This window comes from Ovis aries, chromosome 17, assembly GCF_016772045.2.
Source record: "Ovis aries strain OAR_USU_Benz2616 breed Rambouillet chromosome 17, ARS-UI_Ramb_v3.0, whole genome shotgun sequence".
In the NCBI taxonomy this organism is placed as follows: domain Eukaryota; kingdom Metazoa; phylum Chordata; class Mammalia; order Artiodactyla; family Bovidae; genus Ovis; species Ovis aries.
In genome coordinates, this window is record NC_056070.1 from 62,331,096 (window position 1) to 62,345,875 (window position 14,780).

The window sequence follows — 14,780 nt, forward strand, 5'->3', positions numbered from 1 at the left end:
TGGCCAGTCTGTGAAGACAGAGAGGTACCTGGTTTGTCTGACACAGACACCAACAGAGAAAGTTAAAGAAATGAAGAATCAGGCAAACATGTTCCACATAAAGGAACAAGATAGATCTCCAGAAACCGACCCTAATGAAATGGAGGTATATTATTTACCTGATAGAGAATCCAAAATAACTTATGAAAATGCTCAGTTCAGTTCAGTCACTCAGTCGAGTCACGCCAGGCCTCCCTGTCCATCACCAACTCCCGGAGTTCACTCAGACTCACGTCCATCGAGTCCGTGATGCTATCCAGCCATCTCATCCTCCGTCGTCCCCTTCTCCTCCTGCCCCCAATCCCTCCCAGCGTCAGAGTCTTTTCCAATGAGTCAACTCTTCACATGAGGTGGCCAAAGTATTGGAGTTTCAGCTTTAGCATCATCCTTCCAAAGAAATCCCAGGGCTGATCTCCTTCAGAATGGACTGGTTGGATCTCCTTGCAGTCCAAGGGACTCTCAAGAGTCTTCTCCAACACCACAGTTCAAACGCATCAATTCTTCAGTGCTCAGCCTTCTTCACAGTCCAACTCTCACATCCATACATGACCACAGGGAAAACCATAGCCTTGACTAGACGGACCTTAGTTGGCAAAGTAATGTCTCTGCTTTTCAATATGCTATCTAGGTTGGTCATAATTTTTCTTCCAAGGAGTAAGCATCTTTTAATTTCATGGCTGCAGTCACCATCTGCAGTGAGTTTGGAGCCCAAAAAAATAAAGTCTGACACAGTTTCCCCATCTATTTGCCATGAAGTGATGGGACCGGATGCCGTGATCTTTGTTTTCTGAATGTTGAGCTTTAAGCCAACTTTTTCACTCTCCTCTTTCACTTTCATCAAGAAGCTTTTAGTTCCTCTTCACTTTCTGCCATAAGGGTGGTGTCATCTGCACATCTGAGGTTATTGATACTTCTCCCCCCAGTCTTGATTCCAGCTTGTGTTTCTTCCAGTCCAGCGTTTCTCATGATGTACTCTGCATAGAAGTTAAATAAGCAGGGTGACAATATATAGCCTTGACGCACTCCTTTTCCTATTTGAAACCAGTCTGTTGTTCCATGTCCAAACTGAAGTCAAAGAGAACAGCACATGAACAAAGTGAGAATTTCAACAGGGAGATGGAAGATACTAAAAAGTATCAGATACTAAAAACCCACTAGGTATTCATACTTTAAAACTTTAATGGGAATACAAAGATACTACATTGTTATTGTTGCTCAGTCACTAAGTCATGACTCTTTGTGACCCCACGGGCTAACTAACTAACTAACTAACTATCCCCATGGACTCCATAACTAAGCCATGAAACTTAAGAACACAATAATTAAACTGAAAAAGAAAGTCAATAGAAGGGTTCAACATTAGAGTAGATCAAGCAGAAGAAAGGATCAGTGAACTCAAAGACAGCACTGGAAGTAATTCAGGCAGAGAAGGAAAAAGGAAGAATGAAAAGCAGTGAAGAAAGCTTAAGGATTTTATGCAGTATCATCAAGCCAACCAATAGGCACATTTTAGGAGTTCTAATTGGAACAGAGAAAATAAGACCAAACAGCTTGTTAAAAATTTTGAAAATTTCCCAAATGTAGAGAAGCAAATAGCCATACATATCCACAAACCCCAGAGATCACCAAGCAAGATGAATCTGAAGATAATTCACACTGAGACGCATATAAACAAATTATCTAAAGTCAAAGAGTGGACTTTGAAAGAGGCTATAGAAAATTGACTACTCACAATTTTTCTTTGTAAAGAAATGTCCAAAAATTCTCATTAATTTTTCCAGCAAGAACTTTGTAGGCCAGAATGGTATTAAAAAGATATTAGCATTTCCTTGTTCACTGTGACCAAGATTCACAACAAGGTAATGTTTTTTCAACAGATACAGAAAATGTGATATATATCATACTGCCGCTGCTGCTGCTAAGTCGCATCAGTCGTGTCCAACTCTGTGCGACCCCATAGTGGCAGCCCAATAGACTCCTCTGTCCCTGGGATTCTCCAGGCAAGAACATTGGAGTGGGTTGCCATTTCCTTCCCCAGTGCATGAAAGTGAAAAGCGAAAGTGAAGTCGCTCAGTTGCATCCGACTCAGCGACCCCATGGACTGTAGCCTACCAGGCTCCTCCATCCATGGGATTCTCCAGGCAAGAGTACTGGAGTGGGGTACCATTGCCTTCTCTGATATCATACTACTGAGCCTTAAAAAATAAAGATATCTTGCAACATGTGACAACATGGATGAATCTTGAGGATATTATGCTGAGTCAAATAGACCAGTCATAGAAATACAAATACCTCATCATTCTATTTACATGAGGTATCTAAATTAGTCAAATTTATAGAATCTGAGAGTTGAATGGTGATTGCTATAGAGTAGGGCTATGAGGAAATGGAGCTTTACCCACTAATGATAAAAAAATTTCAGTTCAGGAAGATTAATAAATTCTACAGATCTGCTGTACAGCGTTGTACCTAGAGTCAGCAGTACTGTATTACACACTTAAAATTTTGTTAAGAATTGTATTCTTGCCACAATAAGAAATGAGTAAGTTAGAAATGTATAATATGGGTACAGAAGATTTTAAATTATATAAGACTTATTTGTGCAACTCCTTCATTACTAAATTTTAAAATCTAAAGGAAAATCTGAAAAATTCTTTGTGGAGGTAATATAATCTTAATTCCCTAACTTGATAGAGCTGGCATTTTTAAAAAGTCAGAAATAAATTTCACTTTTTCTGGATGTAGATTAAAACAATTTTAGAAATATATTATAATTAAAATCTTGTACAATATTCAAGGCAAACACCATGCTAAAAAAAGTTTATGCCAGAAACATAAGCATGAGTTTAGCGTTAAGAAATACATTATCATAATTCATCACATCACAAACTAAAAGAAAAATAAAATGAACATATGAGTACATGCCCAAAAGTTGTTAAAAGTCGCTAGTTATTCATATTTTAAAACTTTAATGGGAATACGAAAATGCTACATTGTTATTGTTGTCCAGTCGCTAAATCGTGTCAGACTCTTTGCAATCCCATCCTTCACTATCTTCCGGAGTTTTCCCAAACTCATGTCCACTGTGTTGGCAATGCTATCTGACCATTTCATCCTCTGTTGCCCTCTTCTCCTGCCATCAATCTTCCCCAGCATTAGGGTCTTTTCCAGTAACTCGGCTTTTCACATCAGGTGGCCAAAGTATCGGAGCGTCAACCTCAGCATCAATCCTTCCAAAGAATATTCAGGGTTGTTTTCCTTTAGGATTGACTGGTTTGATCTCCTTGCAGTCCATGGGACTCTTAAGATTCTTTTCTAGCACCACAATTTGAAAGCATCAATTCTTCAGCTCTCAGCCTTCTTTATGATCCAACTCTCACATCCATATATGACTACTGGAAAAACCGTGGCTTTGACCATATGGACCTTTGTCAGCAAAGTGATGTCTCTGCTTTTTAATACACTGTCTAGGTTTGTCATAGCTTTCCTTCCAAGGAGCAAGCATCTTTGAATATCATGGCTGCAGTCACCGTCTGCAGTGATTTTGGAGCCCAAGAAAATAAAATCTGTTGCTATTTCCCCCATTTCCCCTTCTGTTTGCCATGGAGTGATGGGACTGGTGCCATGATCTTCATTTTATGAATGTTAGGTTTTCAGCCAGCTTTTTCACTCTCCTCTCTCATCTTCAATAAGAAGCTCTTTATTTTTTTTTAAGAAATGCAAATCAAAACCACAATGAGATATCACTTCACACTTATTATCAAAATGACAATAAATAAGTTTTGGCGAGGATGTGGAAAAAAAGGAACACTGTTCATGGCTCTGCAAACTGGTGCAGCCACTATGGCAAGCATTATGGAGGTTCCTCAAAAGTTAAAAGTAAAGCTACTGTATGATCCAGCAATCCACTTCTGGACATTTATCCAAAGGAAACAAAAATGCCAACAAAGAAAGGTATCTGCACCACCATGTTCATTGTAGCATTATTTACAATTGCCAAGACATAGAAGAAACTTAGGTGTCATCTATTAGTGGATGAGTGAATTAGAAAATGTTATACAGGACTTCTCTGGTGGTCCATTGGTTCAGACTCTGCATCCCCTCTGCAACCCAAAGCCTCATCAACGGTCATGAGGAAACAGGTCTATAAAATCATTTCTTTAATCTTTCCTATTCAGCTTCTTCCAAATGGGCGATTTGGGGATTCTCTCATCATAAGGGGGCCACCATTTAGCTGAAACAGAAAAAGGAGCATGCCTTAATGCCACTAGAGTATGCTTAATGAAGCCTGCAAATTTCTCCCTCCCTTTCTTTCCTCTCCCCTTCTTCCTCTACTTCTCCTTGTTCCTTTCAAGCTCACTTTGAAAGTTGACCTGAATCTCCAGCAGAGGCCCTGAATCAGTCCAACCCAGAGCTTAGGGCCCAGAGATGCACCACAGCAATGATTTGCGTTTACACCTTATACTCACATTGCTCACAACGGCCAGCAATTCTGCCTTCTGCTATGAAACACAGTTGTTGAGATGACTTGACTTTAGCTTCAGAGAGACCTGCTCGGACACCTGTCTACCCTTCTCACCTGTCATGTGACCTTAGGCAAATTGCTTAACCCCTCAGGTTCTTCACGGGGAGAGTGGGGCCAATGATAGTGGGTACCTCATAGGACTATTATGGAAATGGTCAGATAAAATATGAAAGTGCTTAGAACAGTGCCTGCCACATGGTCCATGCTCAATCAACCGTAGCTATAATGCTTGATGTGGAAACCACAAACCTCCAGTGAGAAGACACCCAACCTTGGTGAACTCCAAGGAACAGGACACCTACCTCATGAAGCTTATATCTACAGTATCTGGACACTTAAAACACTAGTTCCTGCCACAGAGGTAAAAGGACAGTATGTGGGCTAATTTCGAGTTAAGCACTCCTCGGAACTCAAACGTTCTAATGGCGATTTTTGTGGCCTGAGCAATACATGCAAAAACATAAGTGTCTGTGGCCAGTGAACTAAAATGTGAAACAATGACTACCCAGCAACAAGCCAGGAACACCTACTGGTGTCTGTTAGATGCCACCATGTGGCACAAGCCTGTTGTTTCTTCCTGCATCATTTAGTAGATAAACTTTTTCATGTGACTAAGATACTAGTTGTCATCACAACTTCCAAAAAAAAAAAAAGACTCCATGTTCCCAATGCAAGGGGCCCTGGTTCAATCCCTGATGAGGGAACTAGATGTGTGCTGCAACTAAGACCCAACACAGCTAAATTTAAAAAAATGTTACACACACACACACAATGTTACTCAGCCATAAAAAGAAGGAACTCTTGCTGTTTGTGACAACATAGATGGACTTTGAAGGCATTATGCTAACAAGTTACAAAAGAAAGACACATACCTTGTTGTCTTACTTATATATCTTTCAAAGACATCACTTTGCTGACAAAGGTCCAACATAGTCAAAGCTATGGTCTCTCCAGTAGTCATGTACAGATGTGAAAGTTGGACCATAAAGAAAGCTGAGTGCTGAACAATTGATGCTTTCCAGCTGTGGTGCTGGAGAAGAATCTTGAGAGTCCCTTGGACCACAGAGATCAAACCAGTCAATCCTAAAGGAAAGTAACCCTAAATACTCATTGGAAGGACTGATGCTGAAGCTTAAGCTCCAATACTTTGGGCGCTTGATGCAAGGTGCCAACTCATTGAAAAAGACCCTGATACTAGGAAAGATTGTGGGCAGGAGAGGGGGGTGACAGAGGACGGACGAGGTGGTTAGATAGCATTGCTGACCAATTCAATGGACATGAACTTGAGCAAACGCCAGGAGATGGTGAGGGACAGGGAGGCCTGGCGTGCTACAGTCCATGGGGTCAGAAAGAGTCGGACGCGATGTAGCGTCTGAACAACAACAACATTTCTAAAAGAAACAAAACAAAAGTTGAACTCATAGAGAACAAATCAATTGTTGCCGGGGGCGGGATGTGAGGGATTGGTGAAATGGATGAAGGTGGTCAAAAGGGGCAAACTTCCAGTTAAAATGTCCTGGGAATATAATATACAGCATGGTAACTATGATGAATACTACTATATTGTGTATTTGAAAGTTGCTCAGGTAGTGGCAGTGGTTTAGTTGCTAAAGTCATGTCTGACTCTTGTAACCCCATGGACTTTAGCCCACCAGGCTCCTCTGTCCATGGGATTCTCCAGGAAAGAATACTGAAGTGGGTTGTCATTTCCTTCTCCAAAAGTTGCTAAGAGTAGATCTTAAAAGTTCTCAACATAAGAAAAAAAAATTTGTAATGATGTGTGGTAATGAATGTTAACTAGATTTATTATGGTGATCATTTCACAATATATACAAATATGATCCCTGGGTTTGGAAGATCTGGAGGAGGAAATGGCAGCCCACTCCAGGAAGATGTCCTGGAGGAAGAACTGGCAACCCACTCCAGTATTCTTGCCACAAGAATGCTATGGACAGAGGAGCCTGGTAGGCTACAGTCCGTGGAGGCACAAAGAGTCAGAGATGACTGAGCATCTGAGCAGACCCCTACCATAGTCTGTCTTTGATTGAAGTGTGGGGTTTTATAAACTTTTAATGTCTTATTTGTCTGTTTATAAGTAATTTAGCAGTATTGAATCTGAGCAAGATTTTGGTTGTGTTAGGGAGTGGTAAGAGGCATCCTGCCCCAAGAATGAATTTGGCCCTATATTTTAAGGTTAAATCCTTCACTTGGTAAACACTTATTAAGCATGTTCAATATGCTGGGCCCACATCATTGAATAAGATGGTAATCTGCCACACCATAATGGATATAGTAGGAGGAAAGACATTTTCATCAATAATGACTACACAATTTGTGGATTCATATGTAGTAGAAGTTAGTTAAGGACATTTTGAAGGTCTTCTCTGTCACTTTTTATTGAAGGAAAAGGTTCAGGAAGTATTGGAAATTGTACATTGAGTCATACTTTGGAAAATATGCAAATACCACTACTTACTATCTCTAGAGAAAATTCTCCTTGGTCTGTTTCCTCATGAAAGATGGAGGTTTCATAGCGTGGTTAGGAGGATTAAATTAAGACAATGAATATAGTGTGTTTAACACAGTTCTTGGCACAGAATGAATAGTGTTAATACTATCCTTGCTTTGTGCTTGTCACAGAGAAGTATCTCGTAGATCTAAAGGTATTACTTGTAATTGTAGAGATTCCTTATGATGTCAACAAGTTGTTTCAAAAAAGAAAAAAGGAAAAATAGAAAAGACAAAATTTTAGTTTAATACATGTACTCAGCACTGTGGTAGAGGCCTCTATACTATATAAAATTAAGTATAAATGCAGTTTTATAACTAGGTAATGTTCATCAGACATGACACATCTGAGGGTATGAAATTCATCCAAGGAATATTAAAAGAAGGGGATTAAACATTCTCTAGGAGAAAAGCGGGGCTTTCCTGGTAGCTCAGCTGGTAAAGAATCCACCTGTTTAATTCAGGAGACTCTAGTTCAGTTCCTGGGTTGAGAAGATCCCCTGGAGAAGGGATATGCCACCCACTCCAGTATTCTTGGGGTTCCATGGTGGCTCAGATGGTAAAGAATCCACTGCAATGTGGGAAACATGGGTTCGATCCCTGGGTTGGGAAGATCCCCTGGAGGAGGGCATGTTAACCCACACCAATATTCTTGCCTGGAGAATCCCCATGGACAGAGGAGCCAGGCAGGCTACAGTTCACAGGGTCACAAAAAGTTGGACATGACTGAGCGACTAAGCATAGCACAGTACAGGGGGAAAAGGGCCATCCAAGTTGGAGAGCTCATGGTGGAGAGTTCTGACAAAATGTGATCCATTTGAGAAAGGAATGGAAACCACTTCAGCATTCTTGCCTTGAGAACCCCATGAACAGTATGAAGAGGCAAACAAAAATGACACTGAAAGGTGAACCCCTCAGGTCAGTAGGTATCCAATATGCTTACTGGAGAAGAGCAGAGAAATAGCTCCAGAAGGAATGAAGAGCCTGAGGCAAAGTGGAAACAGTGCCCAGTAGTGGGATGTGTCTGGTGGTGAAAGTAAAGTCTCATGCTATAAAGAACAGTGTTTCATAGGAACCTGGAATGTTAGGTCCATGAATCAGGGTAAATTGGAAGTGGTCAAACAGGAGATGGCAAGAGTGAACATCGACATTTTAGGAATCTGAACTAAAATGGACAGAAATGGGCAAATTTAATTCAGATGACCATTATATCTACTACTTGGACAAGAATCCCTTAGAAGAATGGAATAGCCCTCATAGTCAACAAAACAGTCTAAAATACAGTCCTTGAGTGCAATCTCAAAAACAACAGAATAATCTCAGTTCATTTCCAAAGCAAACCACTCAGTATCACAGTAATCCAAGTCTATGCCCCAACCACTAATGCCAAAGAAGCGGAAGTTAAATTGTTCTATGAAGACTACAAGACCTTCGAGAACTAACACCAATAAAAGATGTCCTTTTCATTATAGGGAAATGGAATGCGAAAGTAGGAAGTCAGGAGATACCTGGAGTAACAGGTAAGTTTGGCCTTGGAGTACAAAATGAAGCAGGACAAAGGCTAACAGAGTTTTGCCAAGAGAACGTGTTGGTCATAGCAAACACCCACTTCCAACAACACAAGAGATGACTCTGTACATGGGCATCACCAGATGGTCAATATTACTATTAGATTGATTATATTCTTTGCAGCCAATGATGGAGAAGCCCTATACAGTCAGCAAAAACAAGACCGGGAGCTGACTGTGCCTCAGATCATAAACTCCTTATTGAGAAAATCAGGCTTACATTGAAGAATGTAGGGAAAACCACTAGGCCATTCAGGTATGACCTAAATCAAATCCCTTACAACTATGCAGTGGAAGTGACAAATAGAGTCAGGGATTAGATCTGATAGAGTACCTGAAGAACTATGGACGGAGGTTCATGACATTGTACAGGAGGCAGTGATCAAGACCAAATCCAAGAAAAAGAGGCAAAAAGGCAAAATGGTTGTCTAAGGAGGCCTTGCAAATAGCTGAGAAAAGAAGAGAAGCTAAAGGCAAAGGAGAAGAGGAAAGGTTTACCTATCTGAATGCAGAGTTCCAAAGAACAGCAAGGAGAGATAAGAAAGCCTTCCTCAGTAATCAATGCAAAGAAATAGAGGAACACAATAGAATGGGAAAGACTAGAGATCTCTTTAAGAAAATTAGAGATACCAAGGGAACATTTCATGCAAGATGGGCACAATAAAGGACAGAAATGGTATGGACCTAACAGAAGCAGAAGATATTAAGAAGAGGTGTCAAGAATGCACAGAAGAACTATACAAAAAGAGGTCTTAATATCCCAGATGACCGCGATGTCATGATCACTCACCTAGAGCCAGACATCCTGGAGTGTGAAGTCAAGTGGGCCTTCGGAAGCATCACAACGAACAAAGCTAGTGGAGGTGATGGAATTCCAACTGAGCCACTTCAACTCCTAAAAGATGATGCTGTGAAAGTGCTGCACTCAGTATGCCAGCAAATTTGGTAAACTCAGCAGTGGCTGCAGAACTGGAAAAGGTCAGTTTTTATTCCAATCCCAAAGAAAAGCGATGTCAAAGAATGTTCAAACTACTGCACAAATGTACTCATTTCACATGCTAGTAAAATAATGCTCAAAATCCTTCAAGCTAGGCTTCAACAGAATGTGAACCAAGAGCTTCCAGATGTGCAAGCTGGATTTAGAAAAGCCAGAGGAACCAGAGATCAAATTGCCAACATCCGTTGGAGCGTAGAGAAAACTAGAGAATTCCAGAACAGAATCTACTTCTGTGTCATTTACTATGCTAAAGCCTTTGACTGCATAGATAACAACAAACAGTGAAAAATTCTTAAAGAGATGGGAATACTAGACCACCTTACCAGCTTCCTGAGAAACCTGTATGCAGATCAAGTAGCAGCAGTTAGAATCAGACGTGGAATAATGAACTGGTTCGAAATTGGGAAAGGGGTATGTCAGGGCTGTGTATTGTCACCCTGCTTATTTAACTTATATGCAGAGTACATCACGTGAAATGCCAGGCTGGTAGAAACAGAAGCTGAAATCAAGATTGCCAGGAAATATATTAATAACCTCAGATATACAGATGAAACCGCCCTTATAGCAGAAAGTGAGGAATTAAAGAGCCTCTTGATGAAGGTGAAAGAGGAGAGTGAAAAGCTGCCTTAAAACTCAACATTCAAAAAAAAAAAAAAAGATCATGCATCCAGTTCCATCATTTCATGGCAAATAGATGGGGAAACAATAGAAACAGTGACAAACTTTATTTTTTTGGGCTCCAAAATCACTGCAGACGGTGACTGCAGCCATGAAATTAGAAACACTGGCTCCTTGGAAGGAAAGCAGTGACAAACCTAGACAGCATATTAAAAAGCAGAGACACTTAAGTCAAAGCTGTGGTTTTTCCAGTAGTCATGTACAGATGTGAGAGGTGGACAATAAAAAAGGCTGAGCGCCAAAGAATTGAACTGTGGTGTTGGAGAAGGCTCTTCAGAGTCCCTTGGACTGCAAGGAAATCAAACCAGTCAATCCTAAAGGAAATCAACCCTGAATATTCACTGCAAGGACTGATGCTGAAGCTGAAGCTGAAGCTCCAGTGCTTTGGCTACCTGATGTGAAGAACTGACTCATTAGAAAAGACCCTGATGCTGGGAAAGATTGAAGGCAGGAGGAGAAGGGGACAACAGAGGATGAGATGGTTGGATGGCATCACCGACTCAGTGGACATGAGTTTGAGCTAACTTGAGGAGATGGTGAAGGACAGGGAAGCCTGGTGTGCTGTAGCCCCTTGGGTCATAAAGAGTCAGACACGGCTGACTGACTGAACAACAGCAAGGAGAAAAATATTTTAGTTAAAAAGGGAATATGGCCAGGGACTTCCCTGGTGATTCAGTGACTAAGACTTGGTACTTCAGATGCAAGGGACGTAGGTTCAAGAATTCAGTCAGTGATGAGGGAACTAAAATCCCGTATGCTGCTAAGTGCAGTTAAAAAAAAAAAAAACTAAAAAAGAATAAAAACTGGACGGAAAAAGAAACTGTTTTTTACTCTTGGATACATTTGATTTTTTTCACTTTAAGTCCACATATGCTTCTATAAGAGTGATCCTTATAATAAAGAGTTAAAGAAAAGGAATAAAAAATGGAAACAACAAAAAAAAGGGAAGTGTGGCTATAAAAAGGACCTGGAGATCCTGGGAAATAATGAATTGAGTATGTAATATATCAGTGTTTAAACATCTTCCCAGGTGGTACAGTGGTAAAGAGTCCACCTGCCAATGCAGGAGACAGAGGAGACGTGGATTTGATTCCTGGGTGGGGAAGATGCCCTGGAGTAGGAAATGGCAACCTACTCTAGTATTCTTGCCTAGAAAATTCCATGGACAGAGGGGCCTGGTGGATTACAGTGCATGAGGTCACAAAGAGTTGGACACGACTGAGCATACTCACCAACATCTGCCAAAACTGAAAAGTTAGATGACTGAAACACTAGCCCCTTGACCCTGGGTTGATTAGGGTCTTTTGACTTACTGGATATAGTCCACCCACAGAGTCCCAGAAGAAAATAGACTCAATAAATATACCGCATGGAATCTGAAGAGATATCTAATCTGAATAGGGTTTTATTTTTTGTTTTAAAAAATTCATTTCTTGAATGAACATTTATAAAAGGCCAAATTAGAACAATGAGTCACATAAATAGTTGTTCTCATATAGTAGGTAGCTGTTGCTTGAAAATCCAAGTGATAATAGTAAATGCAGGTATGAATAGTGGTATATGTCAAACAACTTTGATGAAAGATGGAATTTCCTGAAAAAGATTCTGGTACCTGGAAAAATTAGCCCAATACAAGGATGTTGATGTCAATAGATGCATGTGAAGAGTTCAAATTTAAATGTGGAAAAGCGGTAAGTTATTCAATATATAATTAAAACCATAAAACCTTAATGACTAAAGTGATAAAAGTGACAGAATCCCTCCTCCTACAGTAGTATATTTTTATAGAGTATATAATCGTAGTCAGAGCCACTGAGTTATCAATTCCCACTTCACCTTTGCTTCAATGAGCCTGTCATTCCCACTCAGTGCTTGAGGTGTATGACATATTATGCTTCTTTCTCCCATTGCTTGTCTTATGGCTCTGATTCTTCCTCTTCCTCCTCTTCCTCCTCTTCCTTTTCTTCCTTTTCTTCCTTTTCTTCCTCCTCTTCCTCCTCAGCCTCCTCTTCTGGAGGCTTCTCTTCCGGAGGCTTCGCTTCTGGGACAGCTGGTTCCTCTTTTGGTTTAGCAGCTGCTCCTTTGTCCGCTTTGCAAAACACGCAGATACAACAAATTATAAGTAGTAATAACAACATACAAAGTAATGGGATTATTGTGGCTAAGACATGTTTGGCACCGTCTTCGTCAGAAGTAGTTCCTTGTCCACCTCCCTCTGATTCGGGACCAGGGAAGCCACTGTCCACGCTACCACCAGGTCCTGGGTTTTTGCAGTCAGGAGGGGAAAAACCATCATCACAATGGCAGTTCTTGTTATTGTTGCAAACTCCTTTCTGGTTACACTGTACCCTTACATCACAATCGTACCCAAGAACACTGACATCTGAGCAGGTGAAGTCTATGCAGACTTTCCCTGGGGCACAAATAATGCCCATCTTTGCATCTCCAGAATCAGGGACATCCTTAACATTAAACTTATCCATGGACCAGCAGAAGTCATTTTTATAATGAGTCTGCAACAATGTATAATTGACTTCAGTCTCTGGTAACTCTTGAACATTTGTACATATCATTTTCCCACAAAATACAGCATCGTTTTCACATTTAATATATGATGAGTCACCCTCAATGGGAGTACCACAGTTTCCAAATCTGTTCCCTTTACCATTAAATGACCGAAAACATTCTTCTGAGGCAGCTTTTGCAGGAAACCCAAAAATTTCAGAACACTGAGCATCAGAAGACACGCATACGCCCTTAACACAATAGAAACCACCCGTACATACTGAACCATCTTGCTTGTAGGTGTCCGGGGGACACTCCCCAGAGGTACCAAGACAAAATTCTGGAAGGTCACATTCTCCTGAAGCAGGACGGCAGCTACGTCCAGTTCGTTCATACTGGCATGTAGCATTACAGCAGGGTCCAGGATTACACAATGCAGTCGCCTTCAGTCTACATGTGTCATCACAACATTGGTCAAGGCCACAAGCAGTACCACAGTCACACTGCTCATCTTCATTTACAATGCCGTCGCCACAGCGGGAAGCCCTCCGTAAGCGGCCTTTGTGCCCAGGCTTGTTAAACAGGCAGGCCCCCTTGTGTTCCCAGAGGAACTGGTGGAAGAAGTCAGAGCTGCAGTTGCTGAAGCCACTTCCTTTAGTGATGTTTTCATGCATGAGGCAGAAGGGCCTGTCTTTACAAATGCAGGCCGAATGGTCGTGCCGAATACCCAAGTTGTGTCCAAGCTCGTGGACCATGAGTGCTGCAAACAGGAGGACATCCTCGTGGTGGAAAGATTCCACGGCTGCTGCAAAATCACTGGAGCAGGCACCGCTGAGAAATGCCTGCCCCGTATCCTCCTTAGGATGCTGTCCCACGATCATGTGGGCAACATCATGCTTGACACGATGGAAGAGGTTCTCTTGTCTCCAGCTGTTGAAATTCCTGAGTGCAACTTGCAGGTCCACGGGGACCTCTGTGAGGTCCCCCTCAGTCCAAATCTCCATTCCAGCCAGCACCACCTCTGTGTTTATTCCCCTTGTGAAGCTGTTGGCCAGAGCGATGATGTCCATTACTCTCTGGACTGTCTGCTTGACGTCACTGCCCCACATTTGGAACCGCTGGTTGTTGACCACGACAACCATCTCCACGTACTTGATATGTGACCACAAGTCGGATGGCACCTGCCAGCTGTGAGGCTTGCCGCTCTCCGGTCGCCGGCTGGTGGACGCCACTTGGCTGTCTTTGGACGTGACGCCACAGGAGACGCGAGCTTCGTGGGCCATGGCGTACAACACGTGTTCAAACCGTTTGGAAGAGTGCACGGGCTCAATGCCATAGGATTTTTCCTCCTTAATCAGGAGGCCCCTGAGGCCTGAACAGGTGTTGACAGAAACAAAAGAACCTGGGACTCCTTCTATGTAGCCTTCATAGTGACAGTCCTGTGAGACGGGAGGCATTTCTTGCCCCAGGATGCCATTGTGGTAGCTGAAGACCGGGAAGTTATCCACAAAATAGTCTCTCTTCACCGTCAGGTGAATCAGCTGCCTCTGGCCCTGCATAAATAGCACGTAGGAGAGCTTTTCCACTTGGTCTTCCCTTCCTTCCACTGTCAGACTCTTGGGAATGACTATTTCATAGGAAGAGTGATGTAGTGAGCCCAGGTCACCGTACAGGCTTGGCAGAGAAATCAGTACCAAGAACAACAGGATCCCCAACCTGGCACATGAAAGTCCTGGCACCGGGGCCAGCTTCAAGCCCTTCGTGTGAGGAGCCCAAGTTTGAAGCGCTCTGATAGCCTCAGACATAGCCACTTGCCTTTTCCACAGAGAAGGCAGTATAGAGGCAGAGTCTCCCACAGACGCTGCCACTGACATGGCCCTAGTGAATCAGTTGATGACGCAGGGCTTGTGTCCAGCAGCAGCAGCAGCAGCAGCTCTCCCTGACACACAGACCCTCTGTC

The 14,780-nt window shown here is 42.1% G+C and overlaps 2 protein-coding genes across 4 annotated transcripts in view; one reads left to right on the forward strand and one right to left on the reverse strand.

Annotated features, from left to right (window-relative positions):
* The window catches only part of TMEM116 (transmembrane protein 116), a 90,853-nt gene that overhangs the window by 45,422 nt on the left and 30,651 nt on the right, over positions 1-14,780 (forward strand). The window contains exon 11 of one of the 3 annotated variants that reach the window (XM_060401264.1): positions 8,545-8,592. The exons of the other annotated variants lie outside the window; for them this stretch is intronic. Coding sequence (XP_060257247.1) covers positions 8,545-8,565 — 21 coding nt within the window. The 3' untranslated portion in view covers positions 8,566-8,592. The remainder of the gene's footprint in view (positions 1-8,544; positions 8,593-14,780) is intronic. 3 annotated transcript variants of the gene reach the window in all.
* On the reverse strand, positions 9,564-14,760 carry LOC101115734 (disintegrin and metalloproteinase domain-containing protein 1a-like). The gene has a single exon (XM_004017406.6). The coding sequence runs from the start codon at positions 14,692-14,694 to the stop codon at positions 12,232-12,234; it is 2,463 nt and encodes an 820-aa protein (XP_004017455.3). The 5' UTR covers positions 14,695-14,760; the 3' UTR covers positions 9,564-12,231.

Coding starts and splice junctions, on each gene's coding strand:
- LOC101115734 (XM_004017406.6), bottom strand. CDS start 14,694: ATGTCAGTGGCAGCGTCTGTGGGAGACTCTGCCTCTATACTGCCTTCT.